The following is a 23,076-nucleotide window of genomic DNA, read 5'->3' as shown; positions in this document are numbered from 1 at the left end:
TTATTGATATAATCCAATGATTTTAAAAATTATTTTTGTTCCTAATATTGAAATATTCTTGGATTCTTGGTATAAATTCCACCTGGTCATAGTATAATTATATTTATGATATATTGCTGAATTTACTTGCTGCTAATTTATTTTATTTTTTGTTTCAATTAGGGAAACTAGTCTATAATTTTCTTTCTCTGTGTTTGATCTTCCTGATTTAAGTATTAAGACCATATTTGTATCACAGAAGGAATTTGGTAGGACTCCTTTATCTGTTTTTTCAAATAGTTTTTATAGTGCCATGATTAATTGTTCTTTAATTGTTTGATAGAATTTGTTTGTGAATCCATCTGGTTCTAAGGATTTTTTCTTAGGGAGTTCATTTATGGCTTTTTCATTTTTTTCTAAGATAGGGTTATTTAAGTATTCTATTTTTTATGTTAATGTAGGCAATTTATTTTTTTTTATAAATATTTATCTCATCTATTATACATAGATTATAATTTTTGCATACAATTGCACAAAATAGCTACTATTAATTACTTTAATTTCATCATCTTTTGTGGCACATTTTAAAAGTACCTTTTAATTTTTAATACCAGTAATTTAGTTTTCTTCTTTCTTTTAAAAAATTGAATTAACCAAAAGTTTATGTATTTCATTGTTTTCACAAAATGAGCACCTAGTTTTGTTTGTTTAAATTTTTGGTTTCTATTTGTTAATTCAATATTTTAAACTTTTAATTTTTATTATTTTATTCATTGATTTTTCAGGATTTCCATTTTTGGTGTTAAATTGAGAATTTTTTGTTATTTTTCTAATTTTTTCTTTAGTTGTATGCACAGTTTGCTGATCTTCTGTTTTCTCTCTTTTGTTTTTGTAAGCATTTAGAGATATAAGATTTCCCCTAAATACTACTAGTCTTTATCTTTTATGCAATTTACATTCTATTGGAATGGGAAAGTCAAAATATACATTTATATCCAGGCAGAATATATCCAAAGTAAATTTAAGGAATTATTTTATTGTTTTTTATTTTTCAGCAGAGATAGAGGAACTATTACCTAGAGAATCACATATTCTTATGAACATATCTATATCTATACATATATATACATACATACATACACACACGGCACATAATGTTATATAAATGTATATCTATCTGTCTGTCTGTCTATCTGGTAGAAAAGTGACAAAGTAGATAGAGCTTCAGGTCCAGATTCAGAAAGATATGAGTTCAAATCCTCCTTCAGATATTTACTAGCTATGTGACCTTTGACAAATCACTTGCCTGTGTTTGCCTCAGTTTCCTCATCTGTAAAATGGGGGTCACAATAGCATCAACTTCCCCGAGTTGTGAGGATCGAATGAAATAACTATTGTAAAGCATTTAGCATGTCTGGCACATAGTAATTACTGCATAAATGTTACATATTTATACTTGAGATGAATCTTAAAGATGTGAGCTCAAAAGGGCCAATGAAGCAACTATTAAGTCCTTTTTTCCCCTTCTTTTAAAAAACTTTGCTAGGTATTCCTTTTCTTTACTTTTAGCTGACTTAAAAGGAAGGAATTCTTTTCAATTCTTGTCTTGCCCCAGGCAGCTAAATTCTGGTCAAAGAATCCAGGCAGCTACATTCTGGTAAAAGAATCCATATGGGGTTAATACAAATCCCCTTGAAACTTTTATTAGCTTCCCTGACACAGGGAAAGGAAGGGAATGCAATTGATGGAAGCATGGAAGAACGTGTTAACTTTGCTTTCTATTTCTGCTACTAAAGGAAAGGTTCCTGGTTCTCTTAAACAGATAAGCACCATTCTACTCCTCACCCTCCAAACTTAAATGTAAGACCTTAAAATAATAAAACAAAATAATGGGAAAAAAGTGATTACAAATGATTTATACATACTATGGTATATTTCTGTTCCTAGCCTTGTTATAAAAGATTCATGTTGTGTACTTTAATATGATATTATCTATGTAGTCTATTGTATTTAATTTAATATATACATAGATATATACTATACACATATACACACACACACACATATATTGCTATTTTTTTTGTCTTCATTTAGAGTACATACTTGGTTTAGTGCATGCATTGTTCTTTTGGATCTGCCTACTCTGTATCATTTCATATGCTTTCCATATTTATATAGAACTTTATATCTTGCAAAGCATTTACAAATATTATTTTATTTTCACAATGACCCTGAGAGGCATCTACAAGGTCAGTGACTTGCCCAAGATCTTATAGCAAGTTTTTAAGGCAAAATTTGAATTAGATCTTTTAGACTTCAGATTCAGCATTCTATCTTAAACTAGTGCCATTTAATTTCCATATTATTTTATTCCTTTGGATGCAATATTATTTATTTGGCTATATTTATATATCACACTTTATTTAATTTTTGAGCATGTAGCTTGTTTTCAACTCTTAGTTATTATAAATGGTATTGCCATGAATATTTTTGTGTAGATAGGTTTTTCTTCTTGTCTAAAATCTCCTTACTTTGTAAACTTAGTGGTAGAATAGTTGAATAGGAATATGGTGTATGGGAAAAAGATGAAGAACTTACATATTAAGTACATATTGATCAGGGACTGCTATCTAAAGCCTTAAAGCCTCAGTTGAGGAAGCATGTGATTTTAGATAAGATTTTGTTCAAAGAAAGACACTGGTGGGAAAGTTATACATCTACTGCATTCCACTGACCAAGTAGGGGAATAAAGACTATGTGACCAATCACACTATATAGAGGGTGGGATTTGGGGGGGGTTCTTTGTCTGAAATGTATAAAGTTGTGAAAACTCTCAATGCAATGAGATTAAATTGTAAGCTTATTTTTAATACATATGCTTTATGAATCATGTTGGGAGAGAAAAATCAGAGGAAAATGGAAAAAAAAAAACCATGGGAGAGATTTTTTAAAAAGCAGAAAAAAGAGGTGAACATATCATGTATTGATTTACATTCAGTCTTTTAGTTCTTTTCTGGATGTAGATGGCATTTCCTGTCCAAAGATTATTGGGTTTGCTTTGAATCACTGAACTACTGAAAAGAGCAAGGCTTTCACAGTTGAACATTCTTGCTATTATTGTGTACAATATATTTCTGATTCTGCTTGTTTCACTCAGCATCAGTTCATATAAATCTTTCTAGGCCTTTCTATAATCAGCTTGTTCCTAATTTTTGTTATAGAATAATAATATTCCATTACCTTCATATATCACAACTTGTTAAGCTATTCTCAATTGATGGGTACCCATTCCTTTTCCAATTCTTTGCTACCACAAAAAAGAGCTGCTACAAATATTTTTGCATATGTGGGTCCTTTTGCCTCCTTTATGATTTCCTTGGGATACAGACCCAGTAATGGTATTGCTTCGTCAAAAGGTATGCACAGTTTTATAGTTCTTTGGGCATAGTTCCACGTTGTTTTCCAGAATGGTTGAATTTATACATTGAACATTAATTTGCACTTCTCTGAAGCTTCCACACATAGTTCCTAATTCTGCCATCTGGAGCCAAGAAGAAACCCTCCATTTCTGTTGTATATGTGTGTGTGTATATATATATGCATATATATATTCATATCCCTCTCTCTTCAGATATAGATGACACCTATCTTGTCTTTTTCTCTAGTCTTCTCCCTACTATCTTATCTCTTTCAGAAAAAATAGTACTAATGTCTTCAATATATGTATGGCATAATTTCAAGCCCCCTTTCCACTATGCTTCCTTTTAAGACTGTTCACCTATTAAGACTTAAAATGTGGCATACAGAAGTGGACACAGTACACTGTGTATGAGCTTAGTGTATTAGAACTATCAAATTCTAGTCCTGGGCATCCTATCTCATTATATAAGGATATTTTGGAATTTTTTTTTTGCCTTATTCCATCAGTTTATATTGAGCTCAAAGTCTACTGAAAACCCTTCCATGGTTTGGGAAAACTGATTTTTAAAATTTTTTATCTCTCTTTTCACTTGTGATGAGACAACTATTTTATTTTTGATTGATTAAAAATTTAATCTTTTGACTTGTCTGGAATTTTTCTGTTTCTTTTTGATTTGCTGTATTTTATATGAAGTATGGTTCAATTATTTCCCTATCATTGTCTCGTTGATTCTAATGTTTTTATTAAATAGCATATTCATCTCCCATTATGACATTTACGTTAACTTTGTTAAATTTAAAGTCCTTACAGTAATTTAAATCTATTTTATTAAATATCCTGTTTTTTTTTTTTTTTTTTTTTTTAATTTTGTTTCTGTGAACCACTTTTCCTCCCATACTTGACCTTTTGGAATAAATTAATTTCCTTACCTTTAAAATGAAGGGGATTAGACTAAATGACTTCTAATGTCCTTTTTAGCTCCAAATTGATGACTTTATGAGTAACCACAATTTGGATTAACATATTATCTTTTTGAGGGTAAAGTCAAAGTTTAAGTTCATAGTTGATAAACAGAATTTTCATATCTTCAAAGGGAAGAAAAAAATAAATGGACACTGGGTGGCAGAATGAGCCTATTATTGAAGTCCGTAATCATATGATTTCAGTTACTTGACAATCTTAGGATGAATTTCCTTGACTTTGGAAGAAAATATGCAAAAAATTCTGACTGTAAGATGTTTTAGAAGGTATCTATAAATTAATAAGCACTTGCCATTATATATTATTTATTTCTCTTGAAAGTCTATCTCCCTTTCCCACCTCACACTCTTCCCCCACTGCTTTTTAAAAAGACATTCAGTGCCCTTGATAAAGTTATTATTGTTCTATAACTTGGACAATTTTCTTTCTTATAATTACCAGAAACTCCTAATGTACAGATAATTTAGTCTTTAATATTGTAAATATTTTAATTTAAATATTTTAAATAATGAGAATATAAGAATTTAATCTTGACATGGTGAAAATTGGGGGTCCAGTAGGAAGAGCACAATGGACTTGGAGGTAAAAGATTGAGTTTACATGCTGGCTGTGCCACTGGTTGACTCTGTGACCTTGCAAAAATAATTTCTGATCTCTGTGCCTCAATTTCCTTGTTTGTGAAATGAAGGAATTGGATTAAATTATTTCTTAGGCTTTATTCCGCTCTAACTCTTATGAAAGTACAGAGAAGTTACAGAATGCTCTTATTTGTTTAATTCTGTTTCATTCAATGTGATTATAAGTTATTGAAAAAAAGCCCCAGTTCCATTTCTTTGGATGTTACTTTTTTTTTTTTTAAACTATAGTCTTTATCAAATACACTTAAGTATCTAACCAACAAATATTTATTAGGTGCCTAATATGTGGTTATATATATACATATATATGTATCTATATATGTGTGTATATATATATATATATCTATCTATCTATCTATATATATATATATATATATATATACATAAAGAATAGTTAAATCCAAGATAGTTGGGGGGGAGTTGTGGGGAACAGGGAAGGCTTTTGTAAAAGGTGTTGGGTGAACTATTTCTTGAAGGAAGGGAAGGATTCTCTATGGCTGCAGTAATTAGGGAATGAATTCCAGGCTTGGGGGACAGACAGTGTAAGGCACAGAAATGAATCTGAAGAACTGAGAGAAGGCCCAGATAGAAGATATGAAGGTAGGAATAATAATAATAACAAATGAAACTCTCCAGCAGTGCTGTGAGTTAAACATATTAAGTGGGAACCTGTGCTAGCATTACTTGGAATCATGCTGCCCAATTGCTATTGCACAGAATATGTTATTTTTCTTGAAATTCTATTTTCTCTTCCCACTTACATCCCTCCCCACTCTCCTTTAAAAAAATTCAGTACCTCTGATAAAGTCCTTACTTGGACAATTACTTTCTCACTACCATCAGATGCTCTCAAGATACACCAGTACAGTTACCTCTTAAACATTGTAAAGTGAAAATTACACTTAAATCAGAAAATTTTACATGTCAACAATAAACTTCAAGCACAATTTTTACTTTATCCCCTAAAAAGGTAGCATATAAATAAATCCAAATTGTGGTTGTTTGTTGGACCATTGATTTGGAGCTGAGAAGGACATCAGAAATCATCTAGTCCAATCCCCTTCATTTTCAAGGTAAAGAAATTTAAGGTTCAGAAAGATTGAGGGATTTGCTCATGGTACACACAGTGAGTGGTTGACCTGGCTTTGAAACCATAGCCAATTCTTTCCACTGCTGCCCATTAACTAAGATGACAGTACAATCTCAGTTATGAAATGAAAATATTTGCAAGGTATGTTGCAAATACAAATTAGAATCATTATTTTATGAACTAGGGGTTGCATAATTTAACTTTCACCTGAATCTCATTATGACAACTATAAAAAAATGTTATGACATTGTGGACACAATATGCCATACAATGGCATGAAGAAACCTGGGTCTTGCCCTGGCTCTGCCACTAATATTAATAGCTGATACTTTTAATGTCTTAATGTTTAAGCAACAATAGCAACAACTACAGTCTTTTCCTTACAATAACCTTGTGAAATAGGTAATACAAATATTATCCTCATTTTATAGATGAGTAAACTGAGATAGAGTGGTAAAGTAACTTACTTGTAATCAAAAAGCTCCTGAATATTGCAACAGAGTTTTGAACTCAAACTTCCTGATTCTAAACTTTGCTATTAGTTCCATTGAACCTTGGTACCTAACAGGGAATTTATTTCTCCCATATTAGCTTCATTTTCCTTTTCTAGAAAATGAAGGTGTTGGACTAGAAAATTTCAAGCATTTTTCCAAAAAGTAACAATTTTAGTAATCATTAAATTAATTTTGACTTTTGACCTTAGTGTTGGCTTTACCTTAGAAAGAACAAATGGTATTGCTTTATTAAAATATACTTTATTTCACTTTGGGGAGCAATAATGAGACCATAGGAAAGGACATAATAGTTGTACTATTTCAGAATTTTAAAATGATCTTCTTACAGAATATTATCACTCTCATTTTAGAGATATGCATATTGAAGCAAAGATAAAATAAGTGACTTTCTCAGAGTGCCATGTTAGAAGCAGGACTTGACATCTCAAGATAGTACTTTTTTAAGGGGAGAGGAGAGGCAATTAGAGTCAAATGACTTACCCAGGATCACACAGCTAATTAGTCTCAGGCCTGATTTGAACTTAGGTCCTCGTCATACCAGTCCTCTATCCATTGAGCCACCTAACTGCTCCCAAACCAGTAGGCTTAATACCATCCTGTCTCATGAAATCTGAAGACTGACATTAAAGTTAAGTCCTCTTGTTGGCACTACCTTATTATCTTAGTCTTGGGCCCTGGTATATCTCTGACATGCAATCCAAAAAAATAATGAGCACAAAAGAAATCATATTTGTCACTGGGTTACTCCTGATTGAAGAGATAACTGGAAGATTGGCATTTGACCCCGGAATTTTATTTTTTAGAAGACCATTCTTAATTTCTAGATTGATCCTGACAGTATTCCAACATTCTGAAGGCAAAATAAAACACAGTTTTGGTGTCAGAAGAACTGGATTTATTTTCTGGCCCTGATTCATTATGTGACCTAAGAAAGGCCAATCACTTCTTTTATTTGAACTTCATCTTCATTATCTGCAAAGTGATGAAATTAGCTGATAAGGTGCTCTTTACCTCTACTTTTTGATGATGTTTCTTTCAAACTTTTTTAGTTCTGGTTTTAAGTTCAATTCCCCGGAGTTTTAGGGGAATTTTAGAAGTTTGACTTTCTCTGAATATATATATATATATACTTTTATTTTTAAATTTTTTAATTAATTTTATAATTATACATTTTTGACAGTATATATGCATGAGTAATTTTTTTATAACATTATCCCTTGTATTCATTTTCCAGATTTTCCCCTCCCTCCCTCTACTCCCTTTCCTAGATGACAGGCAATCTCATACATTTTACAACACATATACTTTTAACAGTAGGTTGTATACTACCCTTATTGCAATCCAAGGTGCTTCTATCCTAATTGCTAAATATTTGACGATTTAAACTTTGAGTTTATCTGGATAATTTTTAAGCTAAGTTCTGAGTTGATGCCTTGTCCAAGATCTTTTAAAATTATTTCTATCACTGTGAAACATTAAAATGTAGTGGTCAACATAAGGACTATAATACTTGGGCTTTATGAGAAGCATGTATTGGTAGGAAAGGATTGTTAACTCATTACAAGGAAGAATACATCTTTTATGTGTTAGAAATACTGAGAGAATGAAAAAAAGAAAAAGAAACAATAGCACAACAATTAGATTAAAACTATCATAAGGTTATTCCAATAAAATTGAAGAGGCTGTGTCTAACAACACAATTAAAAATCATAGATTATGGGGGCAGCTAGGAGTACTGGACTTGGAGTTCAAATACAGTCTCAGACATGTAACTTCCTACCTTATGTGACCCCAAGAAAGTCACTGAATCTTAATTGCCTGAAAAAATCCCTTATGATTATGATTTGAAGGATGAAAATAAAATTGAAATAAAGTTTTTAAAAGTGGACCCAATAAGAGAGTGAGTTACTAAATCAACATTAATTTTCAGTTTGAGTTATTATATGTGTTATATATAGTTAGAAAAATGAAATGGAAAAAATGTTAATTGGATAGGGTTAAATATATTTTTTGAAAGAACGTACTGTGAACTTGAAATTTAAGAATTAAAGAGAAAGATAGGGCCTTATAGTATACATTAGAAGATATGATAAATGTATGACAGTCTTCCAGCATTAGGACTTATGTGTGTGAACTGGATGCCTCCAAGAACACTCTTGATAGCTTAATATCCAGACTGAGAACAAGGACAAACAAGGTTATGTACACAAAATGCCCAGAAACTCTTGAGTTAGACCTTTGGTACATTTGATGTGAAGAATTTATGGAAAAAATGGGAAAGAAATGGATAGGATAAAAAGATGTAGCTAAGTGTGATCTGCATAAATCGAATGCCAACAAGATACATACTTTACATATTAAAATGATGTTTATTACTTTGTATTTATATTTTTATGTGTTTGGGGTTAAGGTTCAAAAGGAACAGGTAATAATGTACCTTTATTAAAGGTAGCAACTAGAGTTAGTTTAGGATTAAATTATTTTAATCCCTGCATATTTTCTTGGGGCCTAAAATATTGATGGTTTACATTCACATAGTTTTTTTTTTGAGGATTAAAAACTCCTTGCAACAAGTGAAGTGACTTGCCCATAATCACACAGTGAGTAAATTAGGATTCAAATTGAGATCTGTTGATTTCAGTGTTCTTTCTATGATGTATTGCCTTTTAGTATAGCAGGTTCTTTAATCCAGTCTTATCTATTCTTATTATCTGGCAGTGTTCAGGAGTGAAGGATTTAATGGGAGAAAAGCAGTAATTTAGTTGAGAGGTTGAATGGTATGGTGGAAACTGTATTATTATATAGTCGTATGACTTCATAAATCAGTTAGTACCCTTGCATTTCAGGTTGTTCTTCTATAGAATAGGGGTAATGATATCTACACTATCCATCATAGAGTTATTGTGAGGAAAACTTTTTAGGAACCTTAAAGTACTTTAAACAAACTGGATCTTTTAATAGACTCAGTGTGTTTTATGACTAATTCTTAAAGCATTAAATTTCTTATTAAACATCATTTAATCTTTTTTTGTTGATTCAAAAGGCACTTCAAGATATTGCAGTGTCTGAGAGAAGTTAAAAATATCTATTATCATTTACTTCTACAATTTCAGCTTGAGAAAGTGATATTTAGTTGATAGAATTCCAGATAAAGTAGTTTTTATTGAATTAAAATACAATCAGGATATCACAACACTTTCTTAAATGGCTACAGCTAAGAAATTTGACATCTTATTTACTTAAAAATATGCCTGTACATATTTATTTTATATATATCTATAATATATATATCTATATAAGCTTTATTGATTTTGTTGTTGACTTAATTTTTACATCACAATATTTTTTTTTTATGCTGAGGCAATTGGGGTTAAGTGACTTGCCCAGGATCACACAGCTACATCATGATAATTTCTGGAAGCACCACTTCCCTGCCATTTCTCTCAACTCAAATTCTCTCTTGTATCAAAGAAAAACAATTGAATGAAAACATCTAATTCTCTGGCCATATCTTACAATGTGTGCAAGATTCAATTATCAATATTTTAAAAAGTATACTCTCTATAAGAAATATGGCTTAATATAGTCAATTCTATATAAGATTATTATACCAGGGCACCTTCAAGATCATTTAGTCATTATACTCATCTTATTAAAGAAGAAACTGAGATCCAGGGAGTTCCAATGAGCTCAAGGTTCCTAGGAAGTAAGTGACTGAAAGAAGATTTAAAGACCAGGTCTTCATTACTTATTATCATTTGATTCTAATTTGAGCTGTATGTGGCTTGGCTGAAGGATCCCAACACTGAGGATACAATTCCTTCCCAGGGAGGCAGACTTCTGCAGTCCTTTGTCTAGATCTGTTCCCCAGAGCCAACCATATATACCCTCCCTTTCTGTACGATGGATGCTGATATCCCCATGGCACCTAATAATGGATAAATAGGTTCTTCCTAGAGAGACTCTCTATGGGGTTATGACTTTTTGCCACTGTATCCAGCCTTCCCCTTTTGGACTTTCTTTTGTGCCAATACCAGTTTTGGCTCTTTACACCCCTTCCCACAACAAAATCACTGCAAAGGAATTCAATTCTGTTTGCTGCCATGCTCTTTCTATAGTATCTTAAAGACCTCATCTCAAGGATGTTATCAAAAAAGTTGGGCCAGTGTTGGAAAAGCACATTAGGATCTTGGATTTGAAAGCTTTTAGAAAAGATCAAAGTGATCTTTTTTTTTATCTAATGATTTATGATACTCTTGAAATATTGAGTGACAAAATTACATTTAATTTTAGTGCTGTGTTAAACCAAGCTGTTAACGACACATTATTTGACAATTTAATTAAATTCAACAGCTATTTTTAAGTATTTCATACGTAAAAGCCCTGTATAGGATGCTCAGGATAAAAAAAATCATAAAATTGTAGACTGGGATGTAGAAGAGTTGATCCAGTCTATTTTATACATGAGGAAATTGAGACACAGTAAGATTGAATGACTTGTATAGGGCATAGCTAGTAAGAGCTTTAGATAAAATTTGAACCCTAGTCTCCCTGATTCCAAGTCCAGAACTCTGTTCAATGATGCCACAGTGAAAAACAACACATTCTCTGATCTCGAGGAATTTGCAGTTGAAAACAGTGGGGTATAGTGTAAATAGAGGTCTTATTTTCAGAAACCCTGAATTTGAATTAAAGCTTTACTGCATGATAGTTGTCTCACCCAGAGCAATTTATCTTTTTCTGAATTTTAGCTTTTTCATTTATAAAATAAAGATTAATTGTATTTTTATATCTGCTATAATGAAGATTTTATTCCACAAAGCTAAAAATATCTATATAAATGTAAGTTATGAAATAATATACACAAGTATGATGCAATTAAAATAATGGGGGGCAAAGAAGAAATACAGACTATATTTGAGAGATCCAATTTCCAATATCTAGGAAAATGTGAGAAGGGAAAATTAGGGGAGACTACAAAGAAGAAGAGGCAGCATCTGAAGCTGGGACTTAAAAGGAGAGGATTTCAAGAAGCAGAAATGAGGAGGGAGTATTTCTCATTCTTGGGCAATAGGGCTTACTACTTTACAGAGATGGGATATGAGAGATTATATGAAACAAAGATGAAAAGCTTAAATTATGAATACATCATTGTGGTTTCTCCCCTCTCTGCTGCTTTGCTTGTTTTACTCTTAGAATAAAATCTAGAGACTCTGGTTCTCCTCATATCCTGAGATATGCTCAGATATTTTTCATCTAAAAAATTCTGTGATGATGTGAATCTTTTGCTTTTCTTTGACCTGGAAGGTCTTTTAATAGACATTCTTCCCAGTGTAGATTGATTCCTTATTCAAGAGAGTTTATAATAATAACTCATCTATATAATGTTTGAAACACTTTTATCACAATAATTCCTGTAATTCTACTTTATGAACTCTCTTCTTTTTTATAGGATAATTAACTTTTTTTCTTAATAGCTTTTTATTTTTTCCCAGATACATGCAAATATATATTTCAGAATTTACCGTTGCAAAACCTTGCATTCCAAATTTTTCTCTCCTACCACCTTCCATAGACAGTAAGCAAATTAATATAGGTTAAACAGTGCAATTCTTCTAATCATATTTTTACATTTATCATGTTGTACAAGAAAAATCAGATCCAAAAGTGAAAGAAGAAAAACATGAGAAAAAACTCAAGCAAACAATAATAAAAAAGGTGAAAATACTATTCTTTGATCCACATTCAATCTTTATAGTTCTCTCTCTGGAGGTGGATGGCTTTTCATCACAAGTCTTATTGGGATTGCCTTAAATCACCTCATTGTTGAAAAGAGCCAAGTCCATCAGAGTTGATCATTACATAATCCTGTTGTTGCTATGTAAAATGTTCTCTTGGTTCTACTCACTTTACATAGCATCAATTCATGTAAGTCTTTCCAAGCTTTTCTGCAATCAGCTTGCTCATCATTTCTTATGAACTCTGTTCTTGAGCCCAAGTAGCCTAATTACTGTTCCCTGAACTTTCATTTCAATTCCTCTTGCCTCTTTGTTGATGTACAGACTGTTATTTCTCAAAATATCTTGCCTCTTAGAATCCTTAGCTTGATTGAAGGCATACTTCACCGTACCATTTCCTTCAAGAAGCCTCTCTTAATTTCCCTCAATGTAATGATTTTTCTCTCCTCAAATTATCATGTGTATATTATTAGTTCCCATATGGAATGTTATTTTCTTGAAAGAAGGGACTGTATTTGGTTTTGTACCAGTGCCTAATACAGTCCTTGCACATAGTAATCTGCATAGTTATTGCTTATTGGATTGGAGTAGATTGGAGCTATATTCTACGAGTATAATTATCCCCCATTTATAGATATAGAAACTAAGTCACAGAATGGTTAAATGACTTGCCTAGGCTAATGCAGTTGGAATTTTGAAACCAGGGGTCTATGTATTGTATGTTCTACACCAAATCATCATGACATAAATATATAAAATTATTTATGTATGTCTATATAAAGTTATATATATATATATATGTCTATATAAAGTTTTATATATATATATATATATATATATATATATATATATATAAAATGTATGTATGTGTGTACATATTAATGCCATTTTGGTCCTCTTCAAGAATAAAGGGCAACAACTGGTTGTGTAGATACACACCCACACATACACTATATTCTTCCTCTGGAGTAGGGGCATCAGGGAGGGTTTAATAATAGAAAGAATTAAATAAGCTAATTTACTCAAAATAATCAGATTTGGGAATTTCCTTTATTTTAAATATGGCATTATAGAAGGTGCTGAAGTCCAAATTCAACACTTAGAATTTGTAAAATAAGACACTTGACTCGTTCTTTGATTGAATCGCTGACTGACTCCTTGATCTGAATTGCCTAGATTCCAACCATTCTGAGAGCTGCCATTCCTCCTACCGCAGTGGACTTTTATGATTCTAGGATAAGAAATGATTTATTTATAGGTTTTTTCAGTCCATGGATCCATTATTTTGTGCCTTTTTTCTTTATTTTTAGAGGGGACATTATTGGCCTACTATGAAGAAAACACTCGAGACTTTTTGTTCCCGGAACGCAGGCTGACTCCTCTCTATCCTGGGGTCGACAGAGAAGTGCTCATGAAGACACCCCTAGGCTTTCCAGTAAGTTATCTGTGCCTGGCCCCTCTCATTGTGCAAGTAAAACTCAGGATCTGTCCATTTGCATCTCAGTTCTGAGAGCACTTGGCTGCAGTACCTTAGCAGTCCACTGCTCCTATGGAGCAGAACCCATTTCTTTTTAGTGGTATAACTTAGCACCTGGTTAACTCAGTGAATATTATGTACTTAGGACATCAAACAGCATCCACATTCACTGCTGAAGTGAGACCTGAAACTCTTCTCTATCTAGACTGAGCCACATTTCCCTTGGAATGGGTATAAAGGATTTTTTTTTTATTATTATTGTTACTTTAAAATTTTCCCTCTGTGGATTTAAAAAAGAGCATGGGAAGAGTCTGAAGCCATCAGCAGAAAGCAATTGATTTAACACAAAGATTACTTCCTATTTGGTTGTATTTTTAGCTTTTCAAAGTGCTTTTCATGTCTAGGATCTTATTTCAACTTCACAGTAACTTTCTCATGTAGGAAGGAGAGGTATTTAATAGTAGCCCATTTTGTAGGTAGGAAAAACTAAGAAGAATCTTCTTCTTTAAGAAGCTTTCCCTGATTTGCCCAGCTAAAAATAATCTTAGGTTTTTCTCAAAAACTTTTATTTAGATCTCTTTTGCCCTTATCTTACTCTCCTTTTTATTGTGCTTGTATTATACTTTTTTAAAATTACAGTTTATATATGATATGTGTATATATGAGCCTGTAAGCTCATGGAGGGCAAGGACCATATAATTTTTCATCTTTATGTCCCTAATATTTTGCACAGGACCTTTCATATGGAAAGTGCTTCATAAATATTTGTTGAATTGAATGGAATTGAAAATTCAAGAAATGATATTTTAGTACCTTAGCTTGGCACATCAGATTTTTTAAAAAGAAGTTTATATTTTATATAATATAATTTATTATATTTAAAGCTTTTTATTTTCAAAACCTATGCACAGTCTTTAATATTCACACTTGCAAAATCTTGTGTTCCAAATTTTTCTCCTTTCCTTCCTCCCAGCCCCTCCCTTAGATGGAAAGTAATCCAATATATGTTAAACATGTGCAATTCTTCTCTATATATTTCCACAATTATCATGCTGTACAAGAAAAATCAGATCAAAAAGGAAAAAAAAGAAAACAAAATGCATGCAAACAATAAAAAAAGTGAAAATACTATGTTTTGATCCACTCTCAGTCCCCATAGTCCTTTCTTTGGGTGGCACATCAAATCTTCAGGCAAAATGTAAAGGTTTGGATGTTATATGAACCGCATCTAGAATATGATTTTTATCTGTTGTTATGATGGTTCTATAATCATTGTGATTCCTTTTTCAATTTCTTATAGTTAATATCTTTTACACTACTTGTTCTATTAAAAGACTTCTACATTGCCTCATCCTAGTGTGGTAGGGACCCTAAGCCAAAGAGAGTCAGTGAAAAACAAATTTTGTCAGGCTCTACCAAGTTGGAAAAACTTCAATGTCATTCCAGTAATAGATCATGCCCCACTATGCCAGAACCATACCAATTAAATATTGAGAGGAGGCTCATTACCTCCTCTAGGTTTTTCCTCATCTAGGTGATAATTTCTTTCATCATTTCAACTATGAAAACAAAAATATGAAATGTTCTGCAATTCTGTATGGCTCCTTTCTACTTCCACAATAATGGGTGTTAAGTGGTGGGAAAGTAGGTAGAGGACCATACTATATGTTAATTTAAGCATTGATGCTTTAACAGTTTCATCTTTGTTTAATGAATAACAAGCAAGTTAATATCATAATGGAGAAACTGAACTAAATAATTTTTAACCTTTTCACTATAAATTAAACCAGATGACATAAAAAGGCACAGCAAAATAAAAATGGATTATAGTTTATCCTCAAAAAGTTGGTAAAGAGTTGGTAGAATTTGTTTTCTTGCATGTGCAAAAACAAGTTATTTCTCCTTGCAATAGTCCTGATAAATATAAATAAAAAAACCCACCATAAAATTGATTGAAGCTTTTCATTCTAATATCTGTGACAGAGGACAAAGAAGATAAATTCTACAAAGAAGTTGGCAATATTTTACAAAACAAGTTGGCACATATGATGTTGACTTCATTGTAAAGGCAGGGAAAGGAAAGAGTAACAAAAACTATGTTGGGAAATACAGTTTAGAATTTAAAAAAAGAGAGAAAAAAATCTAGAATACTTGGAAACTATTAACATATCATAAAGACCTTCAGAGAAGCTGGAAAATACTAGATAGTATGAGGATCAAACATCATAAGTGAAATTCTCTTTTAATAGAAATTGATTAGCTTCTAATAGTCATTTCCAAATTAATTATCTGGGTGCAACTGGACAAATTAATTTTAAAGGCAAACTTCAAAGTCAAAATCAAATTAGAAGATGAAGTGTCTCAGAAAAAAACAGTATCCAATTGTAGCAGCTTTAATTTGGTCTATTTGAGCAAGCTACTAATTTTGAGAAGTTGGAAAAGGATGAAGGTCAGAAACCTAAGTCAATAACCATTTATGGTAGCACCGTAGATAGAGTGCTCAGTTTAGAGTCAGGAAAACTCATCTTCCTCAGTTCAAATCTGTTCTCTGACACTTACTAGTTGTGTGACTCTAGGCAAGTCACTTAACCTTGTTTGTATTTTCCTCATCTATAAAATGAGTTGGCAGCCAGTATATTTGTCAAAAAAAAAAAAAACAAACCCAAATGGAATCACAAAGAGTTGTTTAAAATTGAAAAAGTGAATGAAAAGCAACAGCAAAATCCTTTTTATATCACTACTACTTAGAGAAATTTGACAGATGTACAGAAATTGGCACAAAAAGAGGCCCAAATGACCCAGAAATCATTAGATCTAGCTAACATTTGAGTACTTTGTCAAGCGAATAAACATAGTAGCCTAGGGAAACATTATTTAGTAATACAAGCTCATTTGCAAAATATTATGAAGGAGGATGGTAAAAGATAATCTTACAAAATATTGAAGAAGAAATGAACTTGAAAGTTTTGTGAGAAGTTTAATTAATTCAAATGATTCCAAGAACATTTATAGATAGAAATGGAAGAATGACAACAAATAAGCACAACATAAATCAGGTTTTCCGGGGTTTCTGAAATAATCTCTTACTGTCATTTATTACAAAAGGGATGCCACATTACCTAAAAAGCAATATGACAAAAAAGAAAAATGATACTTCTACAGATGAAGTTGTTGAGTTTGACCAAATATATGGAAGAAATTTGTGTTGGAAGAAACACAATTTTGAACATAATCTGGCATCTATTTTGAAGATGTCTTAAAGAGAGAAAGATAGAAAAAAGTAAATCAGAACCTAAAAAATCTCTCCCCAAAAGCATCAGAGAAAATATTATCAGCAACTATTGAATCATCTTACCTGTCTTCTTTCTTCTTCAAGCAATCAGATATAGATTTTACACATAAAATCATGATAAACATATTTCTACATTTGTCATATTGTGAAAGAAGATTCAGAACTAAAGGGGAAAACCATGAGAGACAAAAAGCAACAAAAAAGTAAAAAAAAAAAAAGTGAAAAAAAAAAAAAGAAAAAGAAAAGTGAAATGTTCAATATGCATTCAAACTCCATGGTTCTTTCTCTGGATGTGGATTGAATTTTTACATTGTGATATTTTGGAATTGTCTTGGATCATTGTATTGCTGAAAAGAGTTAAGTATTTCATAGTTGATTACCACATAATGCTGCTATTACAATGTTCTCCTGATTCTCTGTTCACTCAGCATCAATTCATGTAAGTCTTTCCAAGTTTTTCTGAAATCTTCCTGGTCATCAGCTAATACATTTTCATTTTTGTTTTTGTTTTTTTGTTTTTTTGAGGCTGGGGTTAAGTGACTTGCTCAGGGTCACACAGCTAGGAAGCGTTAAGTGTCTGAGATCAGATCTGAACTCGGGTCCTCCTGAATTCAGGGCTGGTGCTGTATCCACTGCGCCACCTAGCTGCCCCCACATTTTCATAGTTACACAAATAATTGAAAGGTGCAGAGTACACAAGATTCTACTTTTTTTTTTTTTAATCTGATAATCACAAAACAACAATAAAACATTTGACTTGATAGAGTAAGACTCTTACTTAAAAAGACTCCTACCCAAAAATATCTCCCATTATTAAGTGAAGTTTTTAAAAGATCTTTTGATATCACTGAAGAGATAACATTGGTTAGTGATCCTCTTATTATCTGTGTCAAATGAGACATTAATATAAAGCTATGAAGGTTCCTCCAGAAGTGCTCATCACTATCTTAAAAGATAATCTATGTAAAGTTCAAATGGAAGAGGGACTTCTTCTAGAGAATGATGTCTTCCAGATGGTTTCATTTGCCAACAATATGGTGCTGATTGAATCTGCAGTATCCCAGGGCCTCTTCAGAGAGACCATTCACTGAAGTATATCCACTCAAAAGAAATTAATCTAATAGTTCACAAAAGAAAAACCTAATAGATAAAGAATGGGTATTTCCTAAGTTGTAACATACAGTTGAAAAGGAATTCCATAGAGTTTGTCAGAGATATTGCAGATGTATATACATAATGAATTTTTAAAAAAATAGTTCTAGATCCTAGACTATGCTTTATATTTCCTAAGTCAGGCTGCACTCAATCAGCAAAAATACATATTTAATTTTCAAAATTAGTTTTAAGGATTGTTTTTTCAAAGTTTTTAATTACTGATTTAATTCTTTAGCTTTTTTCATTGCACATTGTCTTTTGCATTGAGTAGCTTGCATAGTAGAGGGGGAGAATGATGCATGAGAAGTCAGAAGAAATGTGAATTTGAATCCTGGCTTTTATACTTGCTAGCTCTATCACCTAACCTTTCTAAGTCTCAATTTCCTCATCTGTAAAATGAGTATAATACTATTTTTAGAAGTTACCTGGCAGGGAGGTTGTGAAGAAAGTGTTTTTTGGTAAACCTCAAAATGGCAGAATGACATGGGTTTGTTACTTTAACACTTAATAGATAACTCAGAACTCTGTAAGGTTCAAGTCCCTCATTATTTTAATCTGCATTACTTTACAATGAGGATAAAGAGACTCATGATTTTACACACAGATCTGTATCCTTACTGCTGATGTTAGGAAAGCCCATTATAAATCTAGAGTATGAAGCCATTCATTTTATTTGTGGTTTTTTTTTTCCTCCCTCTATACTCTAGTGGCTTAAAGCACATATAAGTGTGATCTATTTATTCTATTGAATTAAATATCTATTAGGACTTTGCTATGAGAAAGACACTATTATTTCAGTGATATATCATCACAGTTGGTTTCAGCTGTTATGATCATAGAATTTAGAACTAAAAGGGGCTTCAGTGATCATCTTGAAATACTTTGACTTATCTAATTGTTTTGGCTAACTCATTAGTAAAACTTGCCAACTTCATTATGTAAAAATTTCCCACTTTATTTATCTTCCCAGAGTTCTTTCTTCTTCTGAAAATTTATAGTACAATATGCTACATTCCAATTGTGATGGTATTTGTTAGCCTGGTCTTGATTTTTAGAATTATTTTGATATTAGGGCACATCACTTTAGTTTGTGGCCTTTTCTCATTACTATTTAAATAATAAGAGCAAGCTTTGTTGAGTTCTACTGTATAGTAGTTGTGGAGGTAGAACTGGCAAGATTTGGGAAATGATTTTTTTATTCCTACTCATAGGTAGAACTCTGTATAGCTTATGATCACTCAGGATACAAGAATAAGAATCCTTCTTGTGACAATACCATAGGAGTCAACCTAAAGGGAAAAAAGCAAGGGTTTGAGGACACTGGAAATACAGAATTTCTTTTGATACATGGTCTTGTTTGATAATATCCTGGTTAAGGAATGGCTTCAAGTTTCTACTTTGCAATAAATTATTGTAGTAATCTAAGAATGGTGGTGAATCAGATACCAGCATCAGTGGAGTCGATGGTGCTAGTTTATATGGCCTTTGTATGCCTATAGCAGGAAGCAGTGGTTGATGAGAACATGATTTTAGCTATATCACTTGAATGATTTCCTTTTGGTGCATGCTTATGTTTCTGATCCCTTTGTGTCTCTTTATTATGATGGCTGGCTCTCTTGACTATATTTTCATGAAAGGTATGGCTGTAGCAAAATGTGCATGTTTTTGTTTATTTCTTCTTCCAGGGTTCCAGGGCATTTCCTTGTTGGTGGTAGCAATAAATTTGCGGCCCTGAGGCAGACACCATAAAGAGGGGCTAAAGGTGATAACTGGATCTAGCTTTGGAAGATGAAAACAGGGAAGATTAGCTGGTACTGTAACCCCATGAAAGTAATGGAGAGGCCTTAAGATAGAGGGAAATGATGTCAAGGTGTACCTGGAAGGAATACCTACATGAACTACTGTAATGTCATAAACAGCACATATATTGATATAGATCATTTATGTTGATATGGATCAACATATGTATAAGGCATAATTCAGTATTCAGAAGATATTTTTTTTTTAGGCTGAGTTTTTCTTCCTTTCTTCCCCCCTTCCCCCCTTCTCCCCTTTCTTCCCCCTTCCTTCCTTTCTTCTCCCCTTCTCCCCTTCCTTCTCCCTTTTTCCCTTCCTTTCTTCCTTCCCCCTTCCCCCCTTCCCTCCTTCCTTCTCCCCTTTCCTCCTTCCTTCCTTCCTTCTCCCCTTTCTCCTTCCTTCCTTCCTTCCCCCCTTCCCCTCTTCCTTCCCCTCTTCCTTCCCCCCTTCCCTCTTCCTTCCCCCTTCCTCCCTTCCCCTCTTCCTTCCCCCCTTCCCCCCTTTCTTTCTTCCTTCCTTCCCCCTTCCTTCCTTCCTTCCTTCCTTTCACTTTTTTTTAAAGGAGATGAATCTCTTTTAGTTACACTGCAACAGGGTTTTTTGACAAGCATATTGTCCAATCCATTAAATAATTTGTTGTCATCTCCTCTAGTCCTATATTGTTAAGAAACACCTGTGAATATTATAAAGATATATTTATATGTGTATGCATATATGTACAGATAGATAGGCAGACACTTTCTTTAAAAGATAGTGAGCATGGGTAAATCTTCCTGCTTGAACTCACAGGTATTTCCACTTGGTAGAAGAGCTGCTTTTAGTACTCATATACAAATCCATCCTATTCTCTCAGACATAATCTTTGAGTCACTGTAATAACTGGCAAGTTGTTGGCTGTTCTGTATAGAAACAAAAGCATATCAGGCATTAGAGAAGGAAAATATGTTACTTCATTTACATTGCCCCAGGAGATCAGTAAAGAACTATTGAAGTATGATAAAATATAATATTAGTTACATTTATTATATCTAGTATGTCCTGCGTGTACAACATTGAAAGGAACAGGAAGGGATTCAAAGCTGAGATAAGTTGCATTTTCCAACTTCAAGGAATTTATAATCCAATAAGAGGAAGACATTCACACAGCAAATAGCTATGGTAAATAATATTACAGGATGATACATTAGAGATATACACACACACACACACACAAAACCCATCCCTCCCCCAAGATTCTTGGTGAGGTTTGAAAACAAAGGTTATTACTAACAGGAAGAGGGGGAATAAGGGAAGATTTTGTGGGGGTAGTGACATTTGAGTTATACTTTAAAGGATGAGTAGGAGTTCACTAAGGGAGAAATTTCAGGCAAAGGGACAACATGAACAAAGGCAGATGTAGGAAAGTGCAAGCCATATCCAGAGAATAGAGTTAGATTGATGCTCCAGTTAGGTTAGAGTGTAGAAAATATATTTTGAGTCTACATGTTTGGTTTTAGATAATAATAATGGAATTCATGGATTACAACAATGAGACAGAATTTTACCATTTTAGGATAAGAGAAAGTGGGTATAGAACACATCTTTCTAGTGGTTTCATTTGCTCCTTTTATATATATTTTAGGGCATCTCTCCAAAAATAGAATTTTCTACGAGGACAGCCATCAAAGAGCTCACTCCATTAAAAAGATTTTTTGTAAGTATCATTAAGAAAATCAGCACAACAAAAATGCTGTATCTTTGTTTAACTTGGAATTAAATTTTAGAGTATTTTAGTTGTTTCAATTTTGAATTGACAAAATGTTCCCATGAAGTTTAGATATTTATTCAAACTGTTTGTCCAACTTGAATATCAAAACAATAGTGAGGCTTCCTTTAGAAGCATTTTGTATTTTTAATTTAGCTTGCTTGGTTAGAACAAGATGTCAATGAGGTCAAAGTTATTTGATCCTACTTGTGCTTCATTCCTGTCCATAAGTACTGATAAGATGGCTTGTAAATCTTTACCACTGGTTAGAAGCAAACTGTATGAAGAGTGGGTGGAGGAACACAGATTTATTAAATTCCTGGACAAATAAATTAGTTTATACTAGCTGATCATCCAAGTGGTTCCATCAGTAGGAACTGATCATCCATGCATGTACAAGCAACTAATTAATACCTTTGAGATATTAATTAAACCTCAGGGAATTATAATTATAAAATTATTATAAATCTTAGGGGAAAATATACATGTAATTATATCTAAATATAATAATTTGAAAATATAAATGACTTGTTTCATTAACTAGTTTTATTGGTCAAAAAGATTTAGAAAATTGAGATAGATTTTACTTTATTCAGGCAATACCATTAAAATAAAAAGTGCCAAAAATAGATCAAGAAGCAAAACACATCTATATTTTGGTCATGGGAAACATATTTAATGTAAAACTGTATTGCTAAAAAGTGAAGAAGAGGTGGTTCTAAACCATATTATTTACCTACAATTGAAAGATGGAGTAGTGGCAGAAATAATATATGATCAAATAGTATTCAAATCATAAAACATTAAGAGATAGGCAAGGGTGTCACATAATGATGAAAGGAAAATGAGTATAATCTGCAGACATGTCACTTTGAATGTACCAAACAATTTGACAATTAAGTTAATAAAAATAAATAAATAAAAGAAGAAATTGACAAAACTTTAATAGTAATAAGAGACTATATTGGTTCATATTTGAATTATGACAAATTATGACAAAAAGATTAAAAATAAAGGACTCACAGGTCTAATTTGCTAATTTAGTAAAATAAAATTAAAAATACTAGGAGAGAACTAAATGGAAGAAGTGGGTAATAAATACAAAAACTGGTGAATAATAGGTTATAGAAAATTCCTACATGAATTAAAAAAAAAAGTATGCAGACTATCTTGTCAGACCATAATGAAATAGAATTAGAACCATAGATATTTTAAAATCAAATGAAAACTGAAAAACAAGAACTAGGTT

General features: G+C 32.3%; 1 protein-coding gene across 2 annotated transcripts in view; it reads left to right on the top strand.

Annotated features, from left to right (window-relative positions):
• The window catches only part of SPATA6L (spermatogenesis associated 6 like), a 73,878-nt gene that overhangs the window by 18,815 nt on the left and 31,987 nt on the right, over window positions 1-23,076 (top strand). For both annotated transcript variants that reach the window (XM_074282841.1, XM_074282840.1), the window contains exons 5-6: window positions 13,673-13,797; window positions 21,705-21,776. In XM_074282841.1, the coding sequence (XP_074138942.1) occupies window positions 13,673-13,797; window positions 21,705-21,776 (197 nt within the window). The remainder of the gene's footprint in view (window positions 1-13,672; window positions 13,798-21,704; window positions 21,777-23,076) is intronic.

This window comes from Sminthopsis crassicaudata, chromosome 1, assembly GCF_048593235.1.
Source record: "Sminthopsis crassicaudata isolate SCR6 chromosome 1, ASM4859323v1, whole genome shotgun sequence".
Taxonomy (NCBI): domain Eukaryota; kingdom Metazoa; phylum Chordata; class Mammalia; order Dasyuromorphia; family Dasyuridae; genus Sminthopsis; species Sminthopsis crassicaudata.
Note: the sequence above shows the minus strand (reverse complement) of the source record. Positions and strands in the feature narration are given on the sequence as shown.